We start from the raw sequence: 15,475 nt of genomic DNA, 5'->3' as shown, positions 1-15,475 counted from the left end.
ATTTTAGTTATGTAGGAAGAAAAAGGAAAATGTCCCAGATAGGATTTTCTTGCTTGAGTGTATTTCTTTAGTACTGTATAGTAATAACCTTAATGACTTTGAAGCAATGGAAGTTACACGAGTATCTTGTGAATCAAGCATTTAGTTATGGTAACAATATTTTTTTTTAAGATTTTATTTATTTTATTTATTTATTATGTATACAACATCCTGCTTCCATGTATATCTGCACACCAGAAGAGGGCAGCACCAGATCTCATAATGGATGGTTGTGAGACACCTTGTGGTTGCTGGGAATTGAACTCAGGACCTCTGGAAGAGCAGTCAGTGCTCTTAACCTCTGAGCCATCTCTCCAGCCCCACAATATCTTTTTAAAAACTTTACTGTCATGTTTTTTAGATTATGCTATTCTTGGATGGTGCACATATACCATTAATTGTAGAAAATCTTTGAGCTGTACCATTTGTCAAGACCAATCAATAGATTTGATTGGTTATTTGAGCTATTCAGAATTCATGAATATATAGTTCACCATCTTAATTTTTGTATCTCTAAATGGAAGCTCTCAGCATTTAGTGGTGGAGCTTAGTTGCAGAATAACTTTTGCTTTGGGGATTTTGTGGGTGTGTGTGGGTGTCTTATACTATTGGCCTAAAAAATATACTCAACTGACATAGTAGTGTTGTTAAAACAGACACTTGAAGCAAAAATTTAATAGATGTTTGGAAAGGACCCCAAGTAGTATTTAATAGCCACTCTTATCTGGTGCTTGATTGCAGCATCCTAAATTTGCAAAAGGGAGGAAAAACCACGAGCAGTAAGGTTTCCTTGCATGTTTATTCTTGAGTGCTTGTTGATTAAGTACTATTGAATTTGCAAATAGGGTTGACAAGCATCAGAAAAACGAATGACGTTTAAGTTTACTATGATCTTACCCACAGTGTTTGGTCATTTTATTTCTATTTTACATGAAACAAGGAGTTACTTGATTCCTGTAGTATAGAATGGAAAAATAAATTTCTAGGCTGGAGAAGCGTAATTCCTGTACCTTGTGAGTATTAGTGGGGAATTACCTATAAACAGTGTTCTTATGGACAGTGTGATGATTAAGTCTTCATTGTCAACTTGTGTAGGTTTAAAGACCTCCGGGTGTGTGTCCAGAAAGGTTTGATGTGGGAATTCCTACCCTGGGTGTGGACACTGCCATTCTGTGGGGTCCAGGACTGAGTGTGACTAAAGTGAAGAAGTACCAGCATTAATCTGTGACTTGACTACTGATGCAGTGACCAACTACTTACCTATTTAAGGTGCTTTTTTGGGGTGTGTGTGTATAGTTTTGTCACAGTAAGGTGATTAAAAGTTAGAAAAATTGGGCTGGGGATATGGCTCAGTGGTTAAGAGCACTGGCTGCTCTTCTAGAACACCTGGGGTCAATTTCCAGCGCTCATGGCAGCTCACAACTCTGTAACTCCAGTTCTAGGGGCTGTTTAACACCCTTACACAGACATATATGCAGGCAAAAGAAAGAACAAAAATACTGCTTGGTTTTTAACATCCTTTTGTTTCTTATAATTTCTCAACATTCTGTGAGGCTTTCTTCTCTTTCCCCTCCTTCCTTCTCCCTCCCTCCCTTGCTCCCCCTCTCTCATCTCTTATCTCTCTCCCCTCTCCTCTCTTTCCTCTTTTGGTTTTTTAAACAGGGTTTCTCTGTTTTAACAGGCAGTCCTGGAACTAGCTTTGTAGACCCAACTGGCCTCTGCCTCCCCAGTGCTGGGATTAAAGGTGTACAACACCATTGCCTGTGATGTTTTGTTTGTTTTTGTTTTTTGTTTTGCGAGACAGGGTTTCTCTGTGGCTTTGGAGGCTGTCCTGGAACTAGCTCTTGTAGACCAGGTTGGTCTCGAACTCATAGACATCCACCTGCCTCTGCCTCCCAAGTGCTGAAATTAAAGGCGTGCACCACCAACGCCCGGCTAGCCTGTGATGTTTTGTTAAGAGGGATGCTTATTAGACATTAAAGAGTCATTAAATGACTTGAGACCTGCTAGGATGAAGTCTTAGTTTTATGAGTAGGTTCTTTAAGGCACAGTTGGGAATAAAATCTCAAGATTTGTTAGTTCTCAAGGATCAAAAATCACAATGGAATTTCTGAGGTGATGAAAGTTCTATTTCGATGTAGTCACCGGCAACTACCTGTGGCCATTGAGCATTTAACTGTGACTAGTATGAGGGAAGAATGTTCTAGCTTTAACAGCTCCACTCTTTATTTAAAAATGCTGCTCTAGGTCAGTGCTTTGAGGACCGAGAGAATTTCCTCATGAAACAGCTCATTTTGCTCAAGTGAACCTGTATCAAGTGATTTCAAACATCCCTTCAAAAAGACATTTGTCTTAGTTTCCAAGGATGAATTGTAGGTTTTGTCATTTCTTTTTTTGTTTTTTTCCAGACATGGTTTCTCTGTGTATCTTTGGAGCCTGTCCTGGCACCCTCTTTGTAGACCAGTCTGGCCTCGAACTCAAAAGAGATCCACCTGCCTCTGCCTCCAGAGTGCTGGGATTAAAGACGTGCCCCACCACTGCTTGGTTAGAGGGATTTCTTAATATATGATTAGCTTAGCTAATCCGGTTATTGCATGACAAAATGTTCAATCACCATCATCAACTCTTGGACACATTGAAATACATAGAGTATACTAAGACTGTTAGTGTCTCCAACTTTTAACAACTGCGGAATGGTAGTTTAGGCACCATGGCTTTTGAATTTATATAGTCCTAAAAACAGGATTTAAGTAAGTGAAAAGTTAATTGGGCCTGAGTGTGTGGAGTGTTTCAGGAAAGCTGGGGATAGGTTCCAGGGTAAAGAAAGTGGGAAGTGTGGGTTGAGGTAAGTCAGGTGAAATGGAATAAATTGAGCTCAGGCTGGAGTTTTATTATATAGCTTTTTCTGTCACCACATCTCAACTTACTTTTTTTTTGTTTTCTTCTAGCCTTATGGCTTTGAGGTTTGTAGGAACTGGAAATATGAGTAGACCCATGGTCTGGAAATGTTTTGTGTCCACTGCAGACCACTGGCTTCCTTTAAGAGCTCTTGATGAAAGTGAAGATGTTTTTCCAAAGCAGCTTTTTGCCTAAGGAGACAACCCCACCCCCAGTTCCAAAAATGATTAAGCATTCAGTCTTCTGAATTGGTAGAGTTTTGGGTTTGGGTTGTATGATTACCAGATTTGGGCTATTGGTTGTGGGTTTTAGTGGAAGATCATACTCTGTTCATTTAGTGCCTTTCCATGAGAGTTTTGGGGGCATCATGGGATTCCTATAGAAAAGGAAGAAGGAAAACGGTAGCTCCCGGTTCTTAAATGGGTTGCTAGAAGGGATCCCTTTGCTTGTTTGCTTGCTTTATTAGTTTTGTTTTTTTGAGATAGGGTCTCCCTGCTGGAATTAAAATGGATTTCCTTGCTTTAGAGAAGGGGAAACAACAGAGAAGTTAAAGTAGAGGGGCAGATGTCATAGATGGGGATGAAGTAAAGGCAGCTGGCACTGAGTTCCAGGTCTTGGAGGAATGAAACTACCCATTCTTTAGTTGCTTGGTTTGCTGTCTCAGCTTCCTTGGTAGTTTTACATAGTCACTCTAGTACCTCAATAACAAGTGTCAGTTTTTCTTGCAAAGTTGGGGTTCTAGTAGCTTGCTTTTTGTCTTATTACTGATTCATGATGTCTAGATTATTGAAACTGAATTAGGACTTTTCTAATAACCTATTTTGTAATTCTAACTGCTGAGGAAAGTCCAGGGAAGGAACAACTCAAGGTTAATGAAGTCTTGAGAGTTCTGCTGCCTCCTCTTTCTGAACGTCTTAAAGAGGATTATAGATTCAGTTTAATTTGTGGAAAATTACAACTCAAGGGGGGGGTGTTTTCATTTAATGTTGGAAACATGATTTTCCAGATTGTACTTCTGTCAGTTTTGAGACAGAATCTGACTGCAGTTCTCTCAGTAGTCTTCCAAGATCCCTTCTGCTGCTGCCTCCCAAGCACTTGGATCATAGGCTTGAGCAACCACACCAAGCTCACCTTTCAGTTTTTATGATTGTAAAAGACCAAATTGCTGGACGATGGTGGCACACACCTTTAATCCCAGCACTCAGGAGGCAGAGGTAGTCGGATCTCTGAGTTTGAGACCCGCCTGCTCTATAAGAGCTAGTTTCAGGACAGCCTCCAAAGTCACAGAGAAACCCTGTCTCGAAAAACCAAAGGGGGAAAAAAAAAACCAAAATTGCTCTTGGCCCCAGGTAACTCACTTTGTAGTTCCTTCTGATCTTGGCCTACCTCCCTGACTTTGCCCAAAGTACCACTTTTTACTCTCATTCCAGCAATGCTGAGGTTTTATTTATTCAACATGTCAGTTTCATTTCTTCCCTTGAACTTACTGTTGTTTCCTGAAAGACATACCCACTATCCTGTGTTTAAAATCTCACCCTTTATGACATCCCTTATGACAGGGCTTGCTCTGGGTCACCAATCTAAAAGACATTTCCTGTCACATCTTTAAAGTTTTTCTGCATAGCATTTTGTAGTTAGGTTAAAAAACAAAAACATGGATGGGTGTGGTGACACACACCTTTAATGCCAGCACTCGGCGGGCAGAGGCAGGCAGATCTCTGAGTTTGAGGCCAGCCTGCCTGGTCTGCAGATTGAGTTCTAGCACAACCAGGGCTGTTACATAGAGAAACCCTGTCTTGAAAAGCCAAACCAAATAAAACCAAAAACTTTTTCAGTATCTCTCTATCCTTGCCCCTAGAATGTGAATACCATACTTCTAAATTCCTAGAGTCTGCAATTTTGTTTTTCAAGACAGGGTTTCTCTGTGTAACCCTAGCTGTCCTAGAACTAGTTCTATAGACCAGGCTGGTCTCGAACTTAGAGTCTACAATTTGCACAATGCATCTTAGTATTGGTTATAACTCACTGATTGATCCTAATGGAGATCTTGGTCCTTTTTCACTGGGGAGTTGAGCCCAGGGCATACATAATTGGAACATTCTTCCAACCTGCTGCACACTAGCTCTGGGAGTCACTTTTTTTTTTTTAATGGGATTAATTTATCTGTAAACCAGAAGATTAAGATAAACTCTTAAATTCTTGTCTCGCTTCAATACAAGTTTTATAAACCATGACAGATTCCTGCCATGTTTGTAGCAGCAGAATCGCTCTTTGTGTATTTGTCTTTCTAGCCATGCTAAGGCAGTACAAGATGAGCATTGGCACCAGGCCATCAAACCTCTGAACATGCCCTGGCAACAGCTATTGTCCATCCCTCCAGTACCTGGTTTGTTCCTGAGCAAGTTTCACAGCTTCCTCCAGAGCTAGCCTTGCTGCCTCCTCTTCCTGTTGCCTCCTTTTCTCAGCCTCCCGCCTGGCCCTCTCTTCTGCTGCTTCTTTCTGCCACTGGTACTCCAGCCGTTCTTCTTCTGCCATTTCCATCAGGAGCTTCTGTTCTTTGGCTAACTGCATTTCCAGTTCCTTCTGCCGTTGCTTCTCTGCCTCTGCAGAACAGAAAGAGGTGGGCTCAGCGGGGGGCACCAGTAGAGCAGCTGGTATTTCCGGTCAACCTTTCCAATCTTCAAGAGACTCTGTGGGTTTGCTAATCCAAATCCTCCAGCAAAGCGCCCATGGCTATTAAGCCTTAGGGAAGATTTTCCCGGACTGTTGAGTTCCACGGGGTATTGTGCAGCTGTGTGGGGAGGAACATCAGACTAGGGTCTAGAGAAACATGCTGACTTAACAAGACACTGACTCGTCTAAAGAATGTGAATCAGGAATTGACCACAGCAGCATCTGCTGAACTTTCTGCCTCTTCCAGAAAAGTATGCTGGAAGAGTATCTGATCCATACCTGAAGGTGTGGCCTGAGGCTCTCTAGTTATTTGTGACCATCTCTACCTGCCAGAGGAATGGGGCAAGTAGAGCAGTTTGGGTAGCTTTTGAGCAATGCTGACAAGGGCAATTACTGAACCAGAAGTCTGACCCTGCAATCATTTCTACAAGAGTCTTCCGTTCATATCCCATACTTTTACATCAACCCTCTGTAGTCAGACATAATTACCATTCTGGAAAAAAGACAAATAAAAAAAACCAAAAAACTAGCTTACACATGCGGAGTGCTTTGTGCAGAAAGGCCTAGGATAGCAATAAAAGAGTGGCCACAGTGGGTTTAAAATATTTTTGGTTCAAGAAATGGGAGATACAAAATGCTCAGGAATTCTCTCACCAGCCCTCTCCAACTCCTCCTGCTGCCGTTTTCTCTGCAGTTTTTGCAGTTTCCTCCGGAGCTCCTCTTGCTGCTGCCGGGCTCTCTCCTGGGCAGCCTGTATCTGGATTCTCCGCTTCCTCTCCACTTCCTCCTGCAGCTGTCGCTCTTCCTCCAGTCTCTGCTTCCTCAGGCTGAGAACATAGGAGATGTCACAGGGATGGCAGAAGATACAAGCCAGCCAACTGATATTTCTTTGTAACTTCAGAGAACAGGTTTCTACAGCCAGGCAGAGGTAAGAGACAGGAGTCTAGGGGACCAAACTAGAAGTTTCAGCATGTAGCTCAGTGCTGTTGCTCAGGATTTAAGTGCCTTGGGTTCGCTGCACTTTATTTTCTATTTTTAAAAACTTATTTCATGTGCACGGGTAGTTTGCCTGCATGCTTATGCAAATCTCCCGGAACTGGAGTTAACAGTTGTGAGCTGCCATGTGGATGCTAGGAAATGAACCCGGGTCCTCCAGAGGAACGCTTTTAACCACTGGGGCATTTCTCCAGCTCCTTTATTTTCTATTCTTAAAGTATGGATCTTGAATTCTTGCCTCTTAGGGTTGTGGAGATTAAATTTGAGTGAAGATTTGTGAAAGAGCCTAGTACAGTGTGGACAATGGCAAGAGCTTGATACATGCAGGACTGAATCTCAACTCCTTCCCCCGAATTCTCTGTGAGCATATATCTTGAGTAACCCACATGTCAAGACAGTATCTTAGCTCTGGTCCAGGCTGTTCCTGTGATTTGGTGTCAGGGCATGAGTCTTAGCACTGAGCCATGCCCCTGGGAAAGATTTGCCCCTCCGTGTGTGTCTGGTCTGCGGGCTCACCGGATCTCCTCAGCGCGCCTCTGATGCTCCAGTTCCAGCTCCTCTTTCATCTTCTCCGCTCTCACCATCTGCTCCTTATAGAGCCGGATCAACAATTCCTGTTCCCTTCTCCTCTGCTCCACCTCCAGCCACCTCATCTCTGCCCTGTCCATGCGAATTCTGTCCCGAGAAGCCTTCTCCTGCTGCCTCTTATCCTGGAGAGCCTAAGAAACCATAGTGTTGTAAGTGTAAGGCGCAGACCCAGCTGCAGCCCAGATAGGGTTTTCTCTCATCAGAGATGGAATCCTAAAGCTGACTCCACACTACCTCCACCTGCCTGGCTGCTTTGGGGTTGGGGGAACATGGTCTTCCTCATGGGCTACATCCAGATGTGTTATCACTGTTCGCTGTGTCACAAGTTATGGCCTTTACAGCCCTAGCTGCACTTCAGAACTGCCCAAGGATCTTGGTCCAACTTGGTCCACTTGGTCCTCCAAATGAAAATCTCGGGGGTGAGGGGTGGGGTGGGGAGGGGGTGGGGGTGGAGGTGGTGATCCTGGAGTTTTAAAAACTTGGAACTTGAAGCTGGGGCTGGAAGGCTGTTTTTGCAGCATGGTGGTAGCACGCGCCTTTATTCCCAGCACTCGGGAGACAGAGGCAGGCAGATCTCTGAGTTCGAGGCCACCCTGGTCTACAGGAGAGTCAGGGCTACACAGAGAAACCTGTCTCAAAAAGAAAAAATAAGGAGGGGGGGGCGCTGTTTTACCAGAAGTTTTTTTGGCTCTAGAGGAGTCAGACTCAGTTAATCCCCTATTTCAGTGAAGGTTTTCTTTCAGCTTTTTTTTCTCCAATGCTGCCTCTTTATGTAGTCACATTTCTAGGTGGAGAACACAGATAAACTCTGTCCTACCTGGAGTCTAAACTCCTTGGTTCTGCAGAGGCCACATGCTATTATGGATTGACAATAAATCTAAGAAATTCTAATGATGTAGAAAGTTCTGCTCAGGTGCTGGAGAGATGGCTCAGAGGTTAAGAGCAACCACTGCTCTTCCAGAGGTCCTGAGTTCAATTCCTAGCAACCACATGGTGGCTCACAACCATCCCTTATGAGATCTGGTGCCCTCTTCTGGTGTGCAGATAGGTATACATGGAAGCAGAATGTTGTATACATAATAAATAAATAAATAAATCTTAAAAAAAGAAAGTTCTGCTCATAGATTAAAATCTCCATCCATTGTGCAGAGCAGATCTCTGTGTGGGTGCAAAGATTAAATGAGGTGCCCTGGTGTTTATTGCATGCACATGGATCCATAGAGGCTTGGCCTTTCTGCTGTGGTGTTTGAAGATATTTTGGAGTACAAAGTCTCTAAATGCAGTTGTGTATCCTCGTGAAGATTTTAATGGCAGAAGAAATATGCACCAAGCGATGACGTATATGGATGCTATTCTTTTTGACTAATTACAGAAAATCCCAAGAAATATTTTCCTCATCCATTTTTCTTTTTTCTTTTTTTTCTTTTTTTTTGACACAGGGTTTCTCTATGTAGTACTGGTTGTCCTGGAATTCTAATTCACTCTGTAGAATCTGTGCTGGCTTTGGACTCACAGAGACCCACCTGCCTTTGCCTCCTGAATGCTGGTATTAAAGGTGTGTGCCACCACTGCCTGGCTCATTCAATTTTGTGTTCAAATATGCACCTTAGAACCAAGGCCACTGGAACACAGCAACTCATAAAAAAGCACCCTGAAAGCAGTTGCATGTCTAGGAGCTGCCTGGTCTAGATGTATTCCACAGCCTTTGTAATGTTCCAGGCCAAGCTGAGGATGTGGCTTGATTCTAATAGCCAGTGTGTCTACCTTTCTGTGTTCCAGGGAGACACGTACCTCTCATGGATGGCTTCCATACTTCCCTCCTACTCTTTAGAGTTGGATACATTCCTTAGCAGTTTGGGGCATCATAGAATAACCTCACTTCAGAGAGTTGAAACCTCTTTCTTTGTGTCTTTGATCAGGTCTGGCTTCTAACTAGGATCCGAAGGCACCAAAATAGAACAACTAAGACCACCATGTGCCAGGTGCAGTGTCACACACCCTTAGTCCCAGCACCCGAGAGGCAGAGGCAGGTGGATTGCTTGTGAATTTGAGGCCAGTCTGGTCTACAGAGTTCCAGGACAGCCAGGGTTACACAGGGTTACCCTGCCTCCAAAAACAACAACAAAAACAACAAAAATCAAGTAATGTAGCTGTTTCAGAAAAGACTGACTATTTAGGGACATTTTCCTCACATCTGCACTTCTGCCAAGTGGGGACAGATCTTCCTCTGGCCAAGAGGAGAGAACACCTGCCCATACCTTGGAAGGGTCTTCAGGGCTTCTCTCTTCCTTAGAACCCGTGTTGCTAGTGACGCCTATGGCCTGTGTGGGTGATGCTCTCCTCCTGTCTATGGACACCTGGCTCTCTGGAGCATCATGGTCAGGAGAAAGCCAAGGGTCCTCAGTGGCACTATGTGAATGGAAGAGCCCTCTGTCTAAGGTTCCACCTTCTTCCTTGGAGTTCGTGACATCAGGCTCACTCAGCTCTGTGGCCATCTCCACGTTCCTTTCTTTGTGTGTCCTTTTCACTTTGGTTCCTGGTTTCTTTTTGGGGGGGATGAGCTCTGGTTTCTTTTCAGCTTTTGAGTTCTTTGACTTCCCTGGGGAAACAATAGGGGCAGAGGAAGCTGAGTAGAAGAAATGTGACCTCTATTCATTCTCTTTAGTAGCCTTTTTTTTTTTTTTTCTTGAGACAGGGTCTCACTGTGCAGCTCAGACTGTCTTGGAACTCACTATATAGACAAGACTGGCCTTAAACTCACAGAGATCCTCTTGGTCCTCTTGGGTGCTGGGATTAGAGGCATGTGCCACCACACCCAGATAGGCATGCAGTGGGATAAAGTGGTGGGTATATCCCTGAATTCATCCCCAGAATCTAGGGGAATAGAATCTGTGCTATAATAGTGATTTGAGAAGAGCATCTCTGCATTATATTTAGGTCTCTACGAATGCAACCACATAGCAGTGCCATTGCTGAAAAGATTGCATCTCTGGCTGCAGATACAGCTAAAGAGTAGAGCATGTGCTTAGTACATAGAGCCCTAGGGCCCATCCCTAGGGCCAGAAGCAAAGAAAGGTCCCATACCACCCTGATGATGATGGGGCAGGACTTCTGGGGAGAATCTCTGCATATCTGACAAGTCCTGCCCAAGGCTGCAGTTCTGTCTGGGTGAAGTTTAATACTCCAAGGATCAAGGCCATGCCAAGGGCTAGACAAATGTATATGCAGCAAGAGCTTAAAAAGCAAACTTCAGCCGGGCGTTGGTGGCACACGCCTTTAATCCCAGCACTCGGGAGGCAGAGGCAGATGGATCTCTGTGATTTCCAGACCAGCCTAGTCTACAAGAGATAGTTCCAGGACAGCCTCCAAAGCCAGACAGAAACCCTATCTCAAAAAAAAACCAAACCAAACCAAACCAAAACAAAACAAAACAAAAAACAAACTTCAAAACCAAATCTGTGACTAGGGGGTGTATCCACTGTTGTCCTTGCAACAAGATGTGATTTGTTTAAAGGGTCTTCAAATCTTGGGAGCAATAGAGGGCAGACGTGAGTTTTAGGCAAAGGAAGTATGGAGACATCTGAGGTCTTATAAGGCAAAGGACGACACTGGGAAGTGTGATGGTAGGAGAACATCTCAGACCATAGTTCACTTCCCCTTCCTAAACACTCTCACCACCTAGGCTGGGCATCCCTTTCCGGAGATGTTTGGGACCAGAAGCATTTCAGATGAGGGCTACTTTGTGGTTTTAGAATGCTTACACATACATTAAATGTGTATAATATAAAATCCTGTTGATGGGATCCAAGCCCAAGTCTATAATTTGTTAATGTTTCATATACACTTTTGACCCTCAGCTTGAAGGTGCTCTTATGTTTTTCTTAAAGTAGCAAGGGGTTTTATTCAGAACTGAAATAAAACTGTAGGCCAAGTACACAGCAAGACTTGAGCAGAGTGTTCATGAGCCTTATCCAGTATTTTCAGTGAGGCCAGACATGGCGTCTCCTTGTGTTGATGTTCAGGAAGTTTTAGACTTGGGGACATTTTGCTTTTGGCTTTTCAGATTACAGATCCTAGCCTGTAGTTAGCTCACAGTGGCAGTAATAGTAATGTACACTAGGACTCAAATGGGAAAGGACAAACCCTGGGTCCGCTTTTCCTCTGGGGCTACTTACCCAAGCTCAGGTACCCAAACAGCATGGTGGCACTCATTTCAACACTCCCAGAGTGCTATTAATGTCATCCCTTCTCATGGTCATCACAGGTCTCTACCAGGCCATGGTTTCCTCTGCCCATGCGCACTGAGACACTGCTGTGAAATCAGGCTGCAAAGCCAACCTTGCCAGGTGGTCAAACAAAGCTTGACCCGTAGGAGCCAAGTCCATTGTCCATATTACCTCCTTCCCTGTTGGAAGTCTTCTGAATTGTTCCTCACAGGCATACTTCCTTACCTCCAATAGCCTCTGTCTGCTCCAGGACCCTTCCTTCTCTCTCTGTTTTGGATGCTCCGGCCTTGTCTGTCTTGGTTTTTTCCTTCCTCTTAGCCTTGTCAAGCAAATCCCATTCCTAAAGGAAGAAATTAAGGAAGAGGCCTGTGATACACATAGGAAATAAGAGTTTTATCAAGCGAAGATTACACTGGAAGAACAAGGCGATGGTGACAGAGGCTTAGAATGGAATAAGTTCTGGATGAAACAGATGGCCAGGTTTAGAGTGTGGAGCTAGTGGGGGAAAGGGAACTTTTTTTTTTTTTTTTTTTTTCCCGGAGCTGAGGACTGTACCCAGGGCCTTGTGCTTGTTAGACAAATGCTCTACCACGGAGCTAATTCCCAACCCCAGCACCTTTTATTTGAAATAATTAGGGATAGTTTCAGAGGAGAGAGGGTAAGAGAAGTTCTTTATGGCCTGTCTTCTTTTTTGATGCTATGTCATCATCTGCAGAGCTTGAAGCAAAGGAAGCAGTCGATTTGTTTGTTAGTGCTGCCATTGTTGGCTGAATGCTTAAAGTCAGAGATGGCTTTATGCTCCCTGCTGTATCATGTGCTAACTTTCAGAAAACCCAGGCAGGTAGCCAGAGCCATGCCAGCTTTTCCCTTTCCCTATTGACTGTGTCAGCATGGAGGTTCCCCCTAAAAGAGGATGGCAGAGTGGGGCCATCTTCCCAGTCCGTAGTGAGGTGCCCTTATCTACTAAGCAACCTTCAGAAGTCTACATGGAGCCTTGGAGGGATCCCGGCAGGGTTTCTGGAGCGGATTCCTCATTCTCACACTCACGTGACTATTGGCAGCTGAGGTCTGCTGGTTCAACGATTTTGGCTCCATTTTCTTATTTTTTTTGCTCAGAAGAAGAGATGTAGTCTCAGAACCCAGCTTCTCTGGGGATGCAGGCTCACATTCTAGCAGTCCTCTGTGCAGCTGGTACACATTGTGATCTCTGTCCCTTTGAAATGAGCAAAGCCAGCAGACCAATTTAATGACCAAAACTTGAAGTGGGAGGAAAGAGAGCAGGCAAAAGATGCCAACAGAACAACTGTTGGGATGTTTGACATGCTCAGGCAACTTTCTCCTTAGGTTCCTGCATAAGGGGGATTAGAAAGGGTAGTCTTCACTTCCAGGGTTTCCTTAAGGTAAGCCCTAAATCATAGACAACTGGAGAGATATTTTGCTTCTCATTGCATATTTACACCTTTACCTGAGAGCTTGTTTGGAGGTTCTATCATGGAGGCACAACTACAAGGGGACCCTGGACCAAAGACAAGTCCTCCTCTGCTCGGGGAAGGTTATCTTCTTCAATGGAGCCAACAGCTTTGGGAGGGACACACATGGAGAAAGTGAGAGAGGAAAGGGACGCACACCTAGCCAGTTAAATCGGCTGAATCAACCCTGGCGATCAATCGATCGGTGGGGTGGCATGTAGCAGTCAGATCACCCTCACAGACAGAATTACACAGCTGAAATGTCTTCTGTCAAAGGCTTAGCCGGAAGGAACGAAGCTTTTAAGAAAGATGACCTCAAAAACATGCGATTGTCCCATTCATTCCCTTGCTTCTCTGAGTTTTATTCTTAATTGGATTCATCCACTATGAGGTCGTGCATGCCCTGTCTTGTGTGTCCTAGTTTTAGTGTCTTTGCCATCACTGACTTATGCTTGCGGGTGGCAAGTACTGCAGCAGTGATACCATGTGCCTGCTGGCTGCTGGGTTTCAATCTGGGTCTTTTTTCTTTTTAGTTGAATCAATGTATTTACTGTGGCATGCTAGCCCAGGGCCTCACTGTGGAAACTTGAGAAATATTTGTTGAATGAGGTAAATGGAATTTCCTGTAACTATTCAAGTCTTTAAGTCATTCAGCGACACTCTATAAAAACTCACAGAAGTCTGCTTTAGAATTATGTTAGGAAAACCTGTTTCCCCAAGGAGCAAGCCGGCTGTATTGCTGTTTTTCTCTTCCACATTTAGCAATCTGTGTTAAATCTGAATAAGTCACAATGACTGTAATGAATTTTGTGAAGTGTTTTATGCTTTTTACTATCCTCTTGATAAAAAAAGAAAGAATTCTCTTTGATTATTTCATTGGTTTTTGGTTAGTGGGAGGGAAGTTGTAATGACCTGTTTAAAGTATATTGTGGGAAAAGGGATAGAAAACAACAACAAAATAGAAAAAGACAAAAAAAAAGAAAGAAAGAAAAAGAGAATTCTTTAGCGACAGCCTCAATCATGGGGGCTTCCTCCCTTGGCTTCTGGTTTGGCACAAAACCCTTTGACCTGAGAGTTTATACTGCCGATCATGGAACTACAGTAAGGTCTAGTTCCAGCTGGTAGCAGAGAAGTCTACAGCAAAGGCCACTACCAAAGGAGACTGAGGACAAAGGCCTGGGCCAGGCTGCCTGGGCTGCGGGCCAGTGAGCTCACACTAAGCATGTAGGGAAGGTGTTCCTGTGTTGACAGTCATGAGAAGAAGCCATGATGGTGGCTGGCCAGCTTTATTCTGTCCAGACCTAAGGAACCTGGAGGAAGAAGGATGAACTGATTGTCCCCAGCCTTCCAGGGATTTTGTAAACATTAGGTGCATGGACACAGCGAAAGTTGCTTCCAGGTGGCTGTCTGAAGTTCACTCTTCCCCACCTAACCTGAAATACTTAGTTTAAATAGCTCACTCATCAATATGTAACCTACCCACGGGCCTGTTGCTTATAATCCCAGATGCCAGAATGTTATCCCCACAAAAAAAGCAGAAAGTAACTTAATGAAAACAAAATCCAAGGTGGATGTGGTGGATGCGGAGAAGCCGCTGCTGTTGCTACAGTTGCATACTTACTGCTCTTGTTACAGTTAAACCGCTCTTGCTACAGTTGCAAACTTACACCCTTTTCAATGTGTCAGCCTCAGAGGTCTGGGTGTACTCAGCCACCGGAGGACTGAGGGGGTCAAGGGTCACACTCCTGGGCTCTGGGTCTGTGAAAACAGAGTATCCTCCATCAGCAAATGACCCAGTCAGTTTTCCCAGGAGGAAATCGGGCAAGGGGAAATGTCTACTGGTGAGTCCCAAGCAGTGCAGAAGACAGCAACAAAGCTGGCCAAGGATCAGTTCTGGCTTGTGGCAAGTGACACTAAAATTACTAAAATATCCTTTAGGAAAGTATTAGATATGGATCTAGAACCATAAAAATGTTTTAGCCTTAATCAGGACTCTCACCTGGGTATTTATCCAAAGGAAACAACAATTCAAAAGAACAAATAAGATTTTGTAACAACTTGTTTGTTGGTAATGAAGAATTAGAGACAATTCAAAGAAGAAGATTTGGGAAGTGATGTATACATGACTGTGGTACTTAAAATTATAGGTAAGGGATGGACTGTAGTTTAGAGGTAGAGCTGGTTTCTTGCTGTGTTCAAGCCTCAGTACCACTAAGAAAGTTAGTAAGTAGGAAAGAAATTATGGCTAAAAAGAAGTATCAGGGAGCTGGAGAGATGGCTCAGAGGTTAACAGCACTGACTGCTCTTCCAGAGGTCCTGAGTTCAATTCCCAGCATGGTGGCTCACAACCATCCTTTATGAGATCTGGTGCCCTCTTCTGGTGTGCAGATATATACATGGAAGCAGCATGTTGTATACATAATAAATAAATAAATTAAAAAGGAAGTATCAGAAGTATTTATAATAATGACAAAAAGAGATAGAGACTTAGAAAAGTGTTATGATGCATTAAAATCTAGAGGAGGCAGAAAGATCACCTCATGTTCCAGACCAGTTGGAGTTAATACTCAGACCCTGTCTCAAACA

At 43.8% G+C, this 15,475-nt stretch overlaps 1 protein-coding gene across 1 annotated transcript; it reads right to left on the bottom strand.

The window, feature by feature from the left end:
* Positions 1 to 5,298: 5,298 nt before the first annotated feature.
* On the bottom strand, positions 5,299 to 9,779 carry LOC118238204 (uncharacterized protein KIAA2012-like). Its single transcript, XM_035438835.1, has 4 exons — positions 9,453 to 9,779; positions 7,123 to 7,325; positions 6,265 to 6,437; positions 5,299 to 5,540 (listed from the first exon to the last, which is right to left on the bottom strand). Exons 1-4 carry the CDS (start codon positions 9,687 to 9,689, stop codon positions 5,299 to 5,301), a joined length of 855 nt encoding a protein of 284 aa, XP_035294726.1. The 5' UTR covers positions 9,690 to 9,779.
* Positions 9,780 to 15,475: the final 5,696 nt, after the last annotated feature.

The sequence above is a fragment of the Cricetulus griseus genome, chromosome 2 (genome assembly GCF_003668045.3).
Source record: "Cricetulus griseus strain 17A/GY chromosome 2, alternate assembly CriGri-PICRH-1.0, whole genome shotgun sequence".
NCBI lineage: Eukaryota > Metazoa > Chordata > Mammalia > Rodentia > Cricetidae > Cricetulus > Cricetulus griseus.
This window is presented reverse-complemented; position numbering and strand designations above follow the sequence as displayed.